This window comes from Hyperolius riggenbachi, chromosome 4, assembly GCF_040937935.1.
Source record: "Hyperolius riggenbachi isolate aHypRig1 chromosome 4, aHypRig1.pri, whole genome shotgun sequence".
Taxonomy (NCBI): domain Eukaryota; kingdom Metazoa; phylum Chordata; class Amphibia; order Anura; family Hyperoliidae; genus Hyperolius; species Hyperolius riggenbachi.
This window is the reverse complement of record NC_090649.1, coordinates 457,384,575-457,397,261: the sequence shown is the minus strand read 5'-3', so window position 1 is coordinate 457,397,261 and position 12,687 is coordinate 457,384,575. Positions and strand designations below refer to the sequence as shown.

The 12,687-nt window shown below is 44.6% G+C and overlaps 1 protein-coding gene across 14 annotated transcripts in view; it reads left to right on the top strand.

The window, feature by feature from the left end:
* Nucleotides 1-10,928, top strand: part of LOC137504402 (calpain-13-like) — a 232,546-nt gene extending 221,618 nt beyond the window's left edge. For all 14 annotated transcript variants that reach the window (XM_068232775.1, XM_068232776.1, XM_068232777.1 and 11 more), the window contains 4 exons: nucleotides 1,011-1,127; nucleotides 3,368-3,423; nucleotides 8,121-8,166; nucleotides 9,736-10,928. In XM_068232775.1, the coding sequence (XP_068088876.1) occupies nucleotides 1,011-1,127; nucleotides 3,368-3,423; nucleotides 8,121-8,147 (200 nt within the window). In that variant the 3' untranslated portion in view covers nucleotides 8,148-8,166; nucleotides 9,736-10,928. The remainder of the gene's footprint in view (nucleotides 1-1,010; nucleotides 1,128-3,367; nucleotides 3,424-8,120; nucleotides 8,167-9,735) is intronic.
* Nucleotides 10,929-12,687: the final 1,759 nt, after the last annotated feature.

Genomic DNA, 12,687 nt, shown 5'->3' with positions numbered 1-12,687 from the left:
TAACATCAGGCCTAGGTTCCAGACAGCGGTTGTGCAGCCCACATTGTGCCAGGGCTTACGCTGGGAGCCCTCTGATTGGCTCAATGAGGTCAGGTGGGGCTGGCTAGGGTTCCCCTCTGTGATTGGTTGCTAGGGCTTCTGCTGGGAGCCCTCTGATTGGCTCCAGGACGTCCTGGACGTCATACAGTATCTCAACGGTCGGATATCTGCCAGATATCCGCGGATATCCGCATTGCCCTGCCAACTATCCGCAGATAGCTATCTGGATTTGGGCCCGGGTATCTGGAATCCGAATCCGGTCAGATAGCTGAAAAATGGTCGGATATCCGGGTTACCTGGATATCCGGAATCCGGATGAGCACCACTGCTTCCATGCTTATTTATAAGTGCCACTCCTAACCTTACCCCTTTCGGCACAGCTATCTATTACCTAACCCCTCCCCTGCTTATTTAGATGTGCCACATTTATCCTCACCCCTGTCTGCAAAAGCTGTCCATTACCAAAACCCTCCACTGCTTACACAGATATGAAGTACCTAACCCCACCCCTGCTTGGATACCTATCCATTAACCCTTCCCTTGCACAGGCATCCAATGGTTAACCTTCCCCTGGGTGATTGGCACCATGGGACATGTTGTCCTCCCATGTGGCTTTGTTACAGGATCTACAAGCAATGTCCATTTTACCACTCAGATTTCTTCCATCAAATGACACTGCCACTGGGGATCACAGGAAGTGGAGACACTGCCACTGGGCATTGTGGGAAAATGAGTTTCTAGTTCTCTGGTCAGGCTGGTCATGATCAGCCCACAGGAAGCAAATAAATCTTGGTGTCAGAAGTAGCAGCCAACACCTATCTTAGGTTAGAGAGCTGCTCTGCAGTGACACCAGAGGATGGACATGATGATCAAGAGAACTTCAAAAAATGTCCAGCAAGCCCCATGTGCACGTTACACACTTCTTAATTTACGCTAGAAGACTACTTCACATATCTCCTTTATCTACTCAGGTTTCGTGATCAGCAACGCCATTATGGACGTTATGATTCTGAGATATGCTAATTATTCACGCAAGTTGACCTTCGCGGACTTTGTATGCTGCATGATCCGCCTAGAAACTGTAACAAGTAAGTAATTAAAGAAGAACTCCCGGCTATCAGTGGCAGGGTGCTTAGCGAGGAACTGAAGTGAAAATCACAGAATTAATAAGACTGCTGTTTGTTTTTTTTGTTTTTTTTTTTACTATAATCATTAACCACTTTACCCCCACCCGTACGAATTTCTCCGTCCCTTTTTCCATCCTTTAACCCCCAGGGACGGAGAAATCCGTACTTTCCGCGTTCCCGCTCGTAAACACGCTGCCCGCCGCTAGTAAACACGCCGCCGCCCGCTCGCCCGGAGATCAATGAACGTGAAAATCCATTCCCGTTCGTTGATCTAAGCCCCACAATGATCCGCTGCTCTCCGATGGGCAGAGCGATCATTGTGGGAAAAAAAAAACACTCACAGCCTCCTACAACTTCCTGCGAGCATCCGGAAGGTCCGCAGGTCGCAATAAACAAAAAGTTACTGTTGCAATCTTGTGGCCAAATAGTAAAACTACACCCTAAGCATTTTTTACATAGAAGTAAATTAGTGTTACACAAAAAATTAACTCATTACCTCCCACACTCCCCATTTTTTTTTTTTTTGTAATAAAAAAAAAATTAAAAAATGTACAATTAAAAAAAAATACATAAATAGTTACCTTAGGGACTTAACTTTTTAAATATTTATGTCAAGAGGGTATAACACTGTTACTTTATAAACTATGGGCTTGCAATTAGGGATGGATGCAAAACTGAAAAAAATGCACCTTTATTTCCAAATAAAATATTGGCGCCAAACATTGTGATAGGGACATAATTTAAACGGTTTTATAACGGGGACAAAAGGGCAAATTTCATGGGTTTTAATTACAGTAGCATGCATTATTTAAAAACTATAATGGCCGAAAACTGAAAAATAATTATTTTTTTCCCCACATTTTTCCTATTTTCCCATCAAAACACATTTAGAATAAAATAATTCTTGGCATAATGTCCCACCTAAAGAAAGCCTAATTGGTGGCGGAAAAAACAAGATATAGTTCATTTCATTGCGATAAGTAATGAAAACGTTATAGACAAATGAATGGAAGGAGCGCTGAAAGGTGAAAATTGCTCTGGTGCTCAGGGGGTAAAACCCCTCAGTGGTGAAGTGGTTAATAAATGATTCAGTCCGTGTTCGCCCATTGTAAAATCTCTCCCCACCCTGATTTACAATCTGAAATTTAACACAGATGGCGACATCTTTAGTCCTGTCAGGTGATCTCTGTGGAATGTTTGTTTCTGTGAATTCCAAAGCCAGTACAAAATATACCTGGTCTCCCAGAGAGCTCTGGGAGGAGAATTCCACATAGCTAAACTGCCTAGGCTAAGCATCACTGGAAGGGTGGGGCTATACAGCAATGCATAGGTATAGGTGTGTTTCTGAGGCTGTAACAACCAGGAAAATTACCATAAAAGTGGGTATCCTGAATAATTTATTGCATTCTACTATATGTCACTACAGGGCCTCTTTAAAATCACAGATCAGGGAAGACAAAAGATTTTCCACCCAGGTGAAATATGGCTAGGCAGCAGCTTTCCCCCAGGGGGGTGAAATATTGCTTCTCTCACTGCTGTCCAGCAATATACACTGCCCTGCCTAAATTGAAGCCAGGCACCACATGCTACTGTCCCTTCTGGCTGCACGATAGGAGGAGCCCAAGTCTGTATGGGCTCCTCAGGGGAGGGACCTGTGTGGCGTGGAAACTTCCTGTATGGACAGAAGAGCCGTGCCTGCAGCAGCATACTCCACCAATGGCTCTTCTGTTCATACAAGTGAGCAATGTGTCTGCACAGCCTTGCCCCTGCAATGTTGCCGGAGGGCTGATCCTTGTTGGGTGACATTGATTGAGAAAGCCATTAGCCTAGGCTGTTTACCTATGCTGTTTACCTATGCAGGAGTCTCCCCTCAGAGCATTCTAGGAGACCAGCTATATTTTGTAGTGTACTGGCTTTGGAACTCTCAGACACACACATTCCACAGAGCTCACCTGACAGGTCTGACGATGTCGCCACCTGTGACAATTTTCAGAATGTAAATCAGGGAGAGGGAAGATTTTATAATGGGCAAACACTGACTAAATTATTTATGCATGAATATTGAATGCAAAAACAATAAATAGCAATTTTATTTGTTATTTTCACTACAGTTCCTCTTTAAATCTGATCTTAGCCATTTAAACTGACGCAGAATTCTATTACGATTGATAGCTGGAACAACCATTGTTTTGCATTTTCAGAGGTGTTCCAGAATCTCACAAAAGACGGGAGAGGCATTTATCTGAGCTCAGAAGAGGTAAAGTTGTCTATTTTTTTCCCTATCACTCAGAAAAAAAATGCGCTTCACAGATTTTTCCAATCATTCAACATCAGGGGATCACAACAATAAACAGAGTCACACCGCTGCAATAGTTGCCGAAATAACCTGTCTAAATAAGTCTCTGTCCAACAGGGACGGTTCTAGACTTTTTTTTTACCAAAGGCCTCGTTCACATCAGGGCCGTTTCTGTGCGCTTTTCACAGCGCACTGCTCTGTGTGTTCAGCAATGTATTGATTTTCCCATGTAATTAAATGTGCCTGGTTCACATCGATGAGCTGCGCTGAGCAGTGTTACAAAAACGTAGTGTTGCATGCATTTCTGTGCGTTGAGCTGTAAAGCGCACATCAATGCAAGTGAATGGGTACGCTTTTTAAGCGCAGAGAAGCGCATGCGTTTTTTACCCCTATTTGGAAAAAAAATACTTTTATTTACATAGAAAAACAAAGCTTTATTGACAACTGCAACATTAAGCAAAACGTGCCTTAAAGAAGCGCAACGCACAAACGCGCATTAAAGCCCGCACAAGCGCATGCGGTTTTTACCACACGCTTTCACGTGTTACTCAGCGCAGCAGATGTGAACGAGGCCTAAGGCAAACTTGTGAGGATGCGAATACCCCCCCCCCCTTGATTTGGAATGATCGCGCAGCACCCGACAATTTACTCTGCTTCATTTAATGTTTTCACATGATATGCTGCAGCTCAACACAATAGCATACTGGCTGGCTGTGAATAACAAACTGCTCACCTTCAGCCACTCCATTCCTCTTCAGTCAGGACAGCATTGTCACCTCCTTCCTTCTGCTGTGCAAGTGAAATGAAACGCTGCTGCTCTTCTGCCTTCTCACTGACTGGCAGACTCCTCACACAGCACAACAAGCTGCTTTTCCCCAATGATGATCTCTTCACCTCCTTCTTCTCTCACTTTTTCTCCTACTCTGACTGCATGCTGTTAGTGTAAACACAGTACAAACATGCTGCCCCTGTAATCTCTGCACCTGATGCAAATGTTTCCCCTTGCTTCATGAGAGAACCGGCCCTGTTGTCCAATCGTCTCTCAGTGGGAGTACTGTGGGACACCCTGAAATCACATACGTTTGCACATTTGGCTTGATTCATTAAGCTGTGCTGGACAGTGGTGCTAAAACAGCACAGTTAATGTGCAGTAGCGCGTTCTATGTACGCCTTACATAGCAGCGTTCCCTTCCATGTAAGGAGCATGCCTTTCCTTAGTTACACGCACTGTTTCCGTAGCAAAGCGCGTAACATTAAATGTGGGCGGTCGTGTGAAGTATCGCTACCGGTAACATGTTAATTATCATAGTGGTGGCCGCTAGTGAAGTGTCTCCTTAGCCATACTTCACATTTAACGTTACACGCTTTGCTACAGGAAGCAGTGCGTGTAACTAAGGGTAGACACGCTCCTTACATGGCAGCAAGTGCTGCTATGTAAGCCTTGCATAGCGCATGCTCCTGCACATTGCGCTGCTCTGCTTTAGCAGCACAGCTTAAAGAGACTCTGTAACAAAATTTTCAGCCTTATTTCTTCTATCCTATAAATTCCTATACCTTTTCTAGTTGCACTGCTTCTGTAATATATCTAATCTTCTTTTCTTTGTCAAGCTTTGTCGACCCAGGGAGGAATGTACTGCCTCTGCTGTGATAGGGACAAATTTTGCACGCCCCCTCCATGCTCTGTGTGTGTGCTTTGTTTATCCCTCACAGACAGGTCTCTGCTCTCAATTTCAGCTTGTCTGAGGGGGGAGGGAGCTGCCCATGCCAAGAAACTGTGTGAAATCCCTGACTGGAGTGAAGAAAATTCACTATGTAATAAAAACTTGTAGTATACTGTAACATGATATACTGTATATATACACATACATCACTTCCTGGTTAGCGGCCATGTTTTTTGATTGTAAACGCTGCCTAAAACTGGCGATTAAAAGCCAGGATCGCGGCGGGGAGCGGTGGAACGGCAAAGAGGGATCCAGGAGATTACAGTGACTCGATTGGTATGTTTTTTTATTGTACAAATCGGACAGTACAGATTCTCGTTAATGAATCAATTGCATATAGTGCCCAGCACTGCTTCAGTTAAAACACACATTACACTGCGTGTTGCACTCCACCGGGTTGTGACTTCACCGGGTGGAATATAAGATCTACATTCTCCCTCCTCTGTGGTTGCACACACCCTCCAGATGCTTGTATTCCCGCATATAAAGGTCTCTTTTGATGTCTATGCAGTATAGCTTTGAAAACGTTTATCGTTCTTCAGCATTAGCTGTTACAGGCGTGCGGTTCCGGCAGCGGACTCAGTGCATACCTACCAACTTTTTGAGATGAGAAAGAGGGACACTTAAGCCACACCCCTGCCATGCCCCTGATCACACCCCCGCCATGCCCCTAATCACGCATACCATAAAGATTTCAGAAGCAAAATATGTTGTTTTATAATTTAAACCACACTGGTCCTTTCTATTCTGGTTCATTTTCCTTCATATTAACATTTTAAAATTAGTAATATATCAATTTAAAGGATGGGAATAAAGTGTAGAGTCAATCAAACACATTTTTAGTAGAGAAATGTATATATTTACATAGAAAGAGGGACAAAGTCCTGAAAGAGGGACAAATGAGGAGGAAAGAGGGACAGAGGGACAGGGCTCCCAAAGAGGGACAGTTTGGAGCTATGCTCAGTGCATTGCGCCGCCCGCTGGTATGTCACTCCCAGAGTGAACTTCAAAACCTTAGGAGCCACAGCGTTCTGTCATCCTTTGGAATTCCCTACCACACCCAATAAAGACAGCCCTATCCCTGGAGTTATTCAAATCCAGACTGAACAGCCACCTGTTTTCAAGTGACTGGCAGCCTATTGGGCCAATCAAAGTGCGGGCATCGCGTCCTTTAAAGTTACTGGACCCGAAGGGGCTCAGGGCGAGACAAGTTGAGTTATTTGCAGGGATCCAGCGTAAGTTACTAGTGCTCGCTAAGCTGCTGGTAGTGCATTACACGCTACTAGCCCGTGTAGTGTGCAGCCAATTACATTTAAGGCCCGCTGTGGAAATAGTGTGAGTAATAGGACTGAGAGCTGCAGGGATTACAGGAGACAGATTCTGATACTTCTGTTCAGGAAGCTGCTAAACATCTGACATTCCCGAAGTATGTATGTGGATTATAGGACACTAGCCGACCCGCGGCGTAGCATACGCCGCATAAGAGGGTAGAGGGCAGGAACGGAAGGGGGTATTGGGCACAGCAGCGGGGAGGGGGGGTTGGACCCCCCTCAACTGGGTCCCCCATGTGTGCTCTACCTCCAGCTTAGGCTCAGCAGGAACTCCCCCCACCCCTCACCTGGGTCCCCCATGTGCGCTCCCCCTCCTGCTTAAGCACAGTAGCAGCCGCCACTATTAGTAAGAGGCAGCGGGCGGGGATGACTCACCTCTTCCGTGTTCCACTGTCGTCACTTCCTGCAATGCGCACACTGTATTGGTGTAATTTGCCTTTTTAAAACAGAAGGAAATCTGCAATAATTCAGCTATAGGTGAATATTTGTGGTTACCCACAATGCACTGCTACTAAATATGCAAATAATTCCTTTTCACCCTTAGTAAGCCAAGCAAGCATCCAGAACCACTGGTGTATAGCGAGCCTATAGCTTTAAATTTTACACAGCCATATCAAACCCACATGTGACAGCCCGTTTCAGACTTTTGGTCCTCATCTGAACATGGCAAAGATTTATATGGCTGTATGAGATAGGGCTTGGACCAGTACAACAGAGTAACCAAGCAGCTCAGGGTGACCCAAACCACTCGGACTGTATAGGGGGATAAAATGGACCAAAAAGACCTTCTACTAAAAAATCAAAGCTTGGTGTAATTTGCCTTCTTAAAACAGAAGAAAATCTGCAATAATTCAGCTGTAAGTGAACATTTGTGATTACCTACATTACACCACTACTAAACATGCAAATTTTTCCTTTTCACCCTTGGTAAGTCAAGCAAGCCTATAGCTTTAAGTTTTACACAGTCATATCAAACCCACATGTGACACCCTATTTCAGACATTTGGTCCTTATCAGTACATGGCAAGGATTGATATGGCTGTATGAGATAGGGCTTGGACCAGTACAACAGAGTAACCAAGCAGCTCAGGGTGACCCAAACTACTAAGAATGTATAGGAGGATAAAACAGACCAAAAATCCCTCCTACTAAAAAAAGCAAAGCTTGGTGTAATTTTCCTTCTTAAAACAGAAGCAAATCTGCAATAATTCAGCTATGAGTGAACGTTTGTGGTTACCCACAATGCACTGCTACTGAATATGCAAATTATCCCTCTTTGCCCTTGGTTTGATATGACACTACTTCTTCTTCTTGCTTGGACCAGCCCCTTCTTCTTGCTTGGACCGGCCCTGGGGGCAGGGCGCTACTTCTTCTTGTTTGAAGGTTGAGGCACTTACTCTATTATATACTGTATATATAGATCTGTTTGTGTTATTAGAGGGCAACAATGGATAATTTGCATATATTCAGCAGTGATGCACTGGGAGACATCTCGGAGCTCACTCCAACCTGAATTATTGCCAATTCTTTCTGTTTTAAGAAAGCAAACTTTTGTTTTTCTAGCTAGAGGGAATGTTGTAACCCTCCTGTATATTGTATATTGCAGTGGATGCAGATCATCATGTCCAGCTGATAGCAGACTTTACCCAGCTGTAAGTTCCGTTCTTGTTTGTTGGAATTATTGCATGCAGAAGGAATGTACCGTATTCGTAATCAGTGTTTTGGTTTAGTGTACTGGAAAAGCTGCGCAAATCTATGACTTTAACCCCTCCTTTGCTTGCACAACTCTCTGGTAGATAACCCCACTTTTGTCAACGTAGCACACCTAAATGCACCCATCTTTGTACAGCTATCCATTACCTAAACCCTCCCCTGCCTACTTAGATGTGCCACATCTAAACCCCACCTCTGTCTTCACAGTGATCCATTACCTCACCCCTCCTCTTCTTACTGTGATGTGCCACACCTAACCCCACCTTTGTCTGCAGTGCACAGTTATCCATTACCTTAACCCTCCCTTGCCTAATTTAATGTGCCACACCTAACCACACTTCTGTCTGCACAGATATCCGTTACTTAACCCCTCACCTGCTTACTCAGGTGTGCTACACCTATTCCCAACCCTGTCTGCACAGCAATCAATAACCGGTACCTAACCTCACCCCTGCTTATTTAGATGTGCCACACCTAATCCCTCCTCTTTTTTTACAGCTATCCATTACCTCCCCTGCCTATTCAGATGTACTACCCCTAACCCTATCTCTGTGTGCACAACGTTCCATTACCTAACCCCTCCCCTGCTTACTCAGATGTGCCACACCTATTACCAAACCTGTCTGCACAGCGATTCACTACCTAACCCCTCCGCTGCTTACTCAGATGTGCCACACCTATTACCAAACCTGTCTGCACAGCGATTCACTACCTAACCCCTCCGCTGCTTACTCAGATGTGCCACACCTATTTCCAGCCCTGTCTGCACTGCTGTTCATTACCTAACCCCTCCCCTGCTTATTCAGTCACACTTATTTTGAACCCTATCTGCACAGCTATCCTTTACCTAACCCTTCACCTAGCCACACCGAGCCCCATTTCTGTCTGCACAACTATCAATTACCTAGCTCCTCCCCACTTGCTGAGATGTGGCACACCTAATCCCAACCCTGTCTGTTCAGCTATCCATTACCTAACCCCTCCCCTGCTTACTCAGATGTACCACATATATCCCCATTCCTGTCTGCACAACTATGCTTTACCTAACCCCTCCCCTGCTTACTCAGATGTACCACATATATCCCCATTCCTGTCTGCACAACTATGCTTTACCTAACCCCTCCCCTGCTTACCTAGATGTGCTGTACCTAACCACTATTTGAATAGCTATCCAGCTCTTAACCCTTCTCCTACCTGCTCAGCTACCCAGCCTTCAGCCCCTTTCCTGCTTGCACAGATGTCCAGTATCTAACGTTGCACAACTATCCAATACTTAACCCCTCCTCTGCTTGCACCACCATTCTCAGTTTCACCCCTTCCCTGCTTGCACAGCTACAAATTAATTAACCCCTTCTCTTACTTTCGGTGCTATGCTGCCAGTATCCGCCCAACACATTTCCTACACCCTTTATTTCCCTTTTATCATAAAAAAAAACACATTAGCACAGAGATACAGAGGTACTCATATAATTTATTTCAGTGTGATTTTCTTTTTCTTTTTTTCCTAGTGTCGTGGTGACCTATAGTGAAGACAAGAGGCAAATTGGAAGATTAACTGCTGCACTAAGTTGCACAAAGATCTTTACGCCATTTCTTTTGTTTTTATAGTTTATTTTTTAGATGTGTGTTTGATATTTTTTTTATTTTTATAGCAGTTTAAGGACCCTGCATATGTAAATATGGTGACCAGACACCGGGAGAATCTGTTAAATAACTTTGCTGGGCCGGTTCAACCCTTGATGGGGCCCAGGGCCAAAGGTAACCTGAGCACCCTCCCCTCCCGGCAAATTCAGCCCCCAGAGCCGGCTACCGCCCCTAATTTTCCCCTCAACTCTTTTGTGCCCCCGGGCCCCCTGTGTGATAGCAGCATTGTATCTCACCTGTCCCCGCTGTTCCGTCCTGTTCCCCATCTGCTTCCCACTGCCTGCCTCTTGTGACCAGGAGTATGTTATGCGTAAGCCTCAGTATCTAATCTGTGGGGGCCCGGCAGCATGCGTGGGAACACAGGAGGGTTAAGGGGGAGGTCAGAGGCCTGGCAGCGCTTGGAAGCCATGGGGCAATTGCTGTCCTGACATAAAGTCCCTGTAACGTTGGATGTGCCGAATACAATGGGGAAGATTTCTTAAAAACCAGTGCAAGGAAATGTGTTGCAATTCTGAAGCAAAATTAGAGCATTTACTTGAGGCCGGTTTTACACCTGACCTGTGAGTTTGGGATACGATGCCCCGTCGCTTTGCACCAATGGGTATGGCCGGATTTGAGACAAGGCCATAGAGGCCATGGCCTAGGGCACCAAGAAACAAGGGGTGGGCAGCCACTGGTACAATGTGGCAGTGAAATTGCCAAACATGTCATTGGCAGCAGTCGCAGGCCCAGTCTGCAGCAGTGAAGGCATAAAAGGATGGAGGAGAAAAGCACAGGACAGGGAAAGAACAGCACAGGACGGGGGAAGCACAGGAATGGGACGGGTGGGTGGTGGGGTTGGTGACAGCGGGCCTTGGGCGGTAAAATGTACAAATCCAGCCCTGCCGAAAGGACACGGATGAAGGTTTTTTTTGTTGTTGTTTGTCTGCTTTGAGTTGAATGCCATTTCAAGAAACTGTGATTTTATTACCTTTTAATCGTACATTTCATCATAAAAAGTTGTGAAACAATAAAAAGAAGTCAAAATAAATAATAATAATATTAATAAAAAAAAATCTCTGAGACTGAAAAATGGTTTCTCCTAAAAATTTTGTTGGAAGAGTCTTAAAGAGAATCTGTATTGTTAAAATCGCACAAAAGTAAACATACCAGTGTGTTAGGGGACATCTCCTATTACCCTCTGTCACAATTTTGCCGCTCCTCGCCGCATTAAAAGTGGTTAAAAACAGTTTTAAAAAGTTTGTTTATAAACAAACAAAATGGCCACCAAAACAGGAAGTAGATTGATGTACAGTATGTCCACACATAGAAAATACATCCATACACAAGCAGGCTGTATACAGCCATCCTTTTGAATCTCAAGAGATCATTTGTGTGTTTCTTTCCCCCTGCAGCTATCTTCCACTGAAGCGTCAGGCTGTTTCTTCCTGCAGAGTGCAGACAGCTGTGCCTGTATGTAATTCCTCAGTATGTGAAAGCCCAGCCAGCTCAGAGGAGGATTTATCCAGCTTGTAAAAGATCATAGAACAGAGAGAAGCTGCACTAATCTAAATATCACACAGGCAGTGTGCAGAGAGGGGCCTGGATGGGAGAGTTCATAGCAGAACCACAACACTGAAGAACTTGGCAGCCTTCCAGACACAGGCCTGACAAGTCTGACAAGAGAGAGATAAGTTGATTTATTACAGAGATGGTTATAGTAGAATGTGCTGCAGTAAGCCAGAACACATTAGAATAGCTTTTGGAACTTGTAGGATGATAAAAAACAGGATGCAATTTTTGTTACGGAGGCTCTTTAAGAAAGATTGTTCAGATAATGATTAAACCTTAACCAAAGCCGAAACTGAACCAGGCAAATCCAGAAAAATCTTGAAACATGATTAGCTGCATGCTTGTTTCAAGTGCGTGATTTAGGGAAGCAGGAGATTTGGGCGCATAAAACAAGTGGACAAAAAGGGCGCCCCATTCACTCCCATTATAAATATCGTTTAATGGGCGGCGAACAGGGAAAAAAGGGTGCCGGAGATTATTAACATTTTACAAACGGCGCCCGGACTGTGCTTGTGATAATTTACGTTTAGAAAATGAGCCCGTGACGAATAACGTTTATAAAAATACTAAACATATTTATCCTATTTAATTAAAACATTATTTAACATTTTAACCCTTACTGTTTGTAAAACATTATTATTCACAAAATAAAGCGATCACTACATAATGTAAATTGCAATATATTTTTTACAATCACTATTTGTAAAACATTTCTAAAACATTATTATCCACCCAAAAAAATTATTTACATTTTTTATTTAAATTTTTTATCTATTAATGTTTGTAAAACATTATTATCCGTAGGGGGTCTTAGGTTTAGGCACCACCAGGGGGGTCTTAGGTTTAGGCACCCCCAGGGGGGTCTTAGGTTTAGGCACCCCCAGGGGGGTCTTAGGTTTAGGCACCACCAGGGGGTCTAGGGGTTAGGGATAGGTACAGGGAGGGCTTTGGGGTGGTTAGTTTTAGGCACCACCAGGAGGGTCTTAGGTTTAGGCACCACCAGGGGGTCTTAGGTTTAGGCACCACCAGGAGGGTCTTAGGTTTAGGCACCACCAGGAGGGTCTTAGGTTTAGGCACCACCAGGGGGGTCTTAGGTTTAGGCACCATCAGGGGGTCTTAGGTTTAGGTACCACCAGGGGGGTCTTAGGTTGAGGCACCACCAGGGGGGTCTTAGGTTTAGGCACCACCAGGGGGGTCTTAGGGTTAGGCACCACCAGGGAGTCTAGGGGTTAGGCATAGGTACAGGGAGGGTTCTGTGTGAGAGT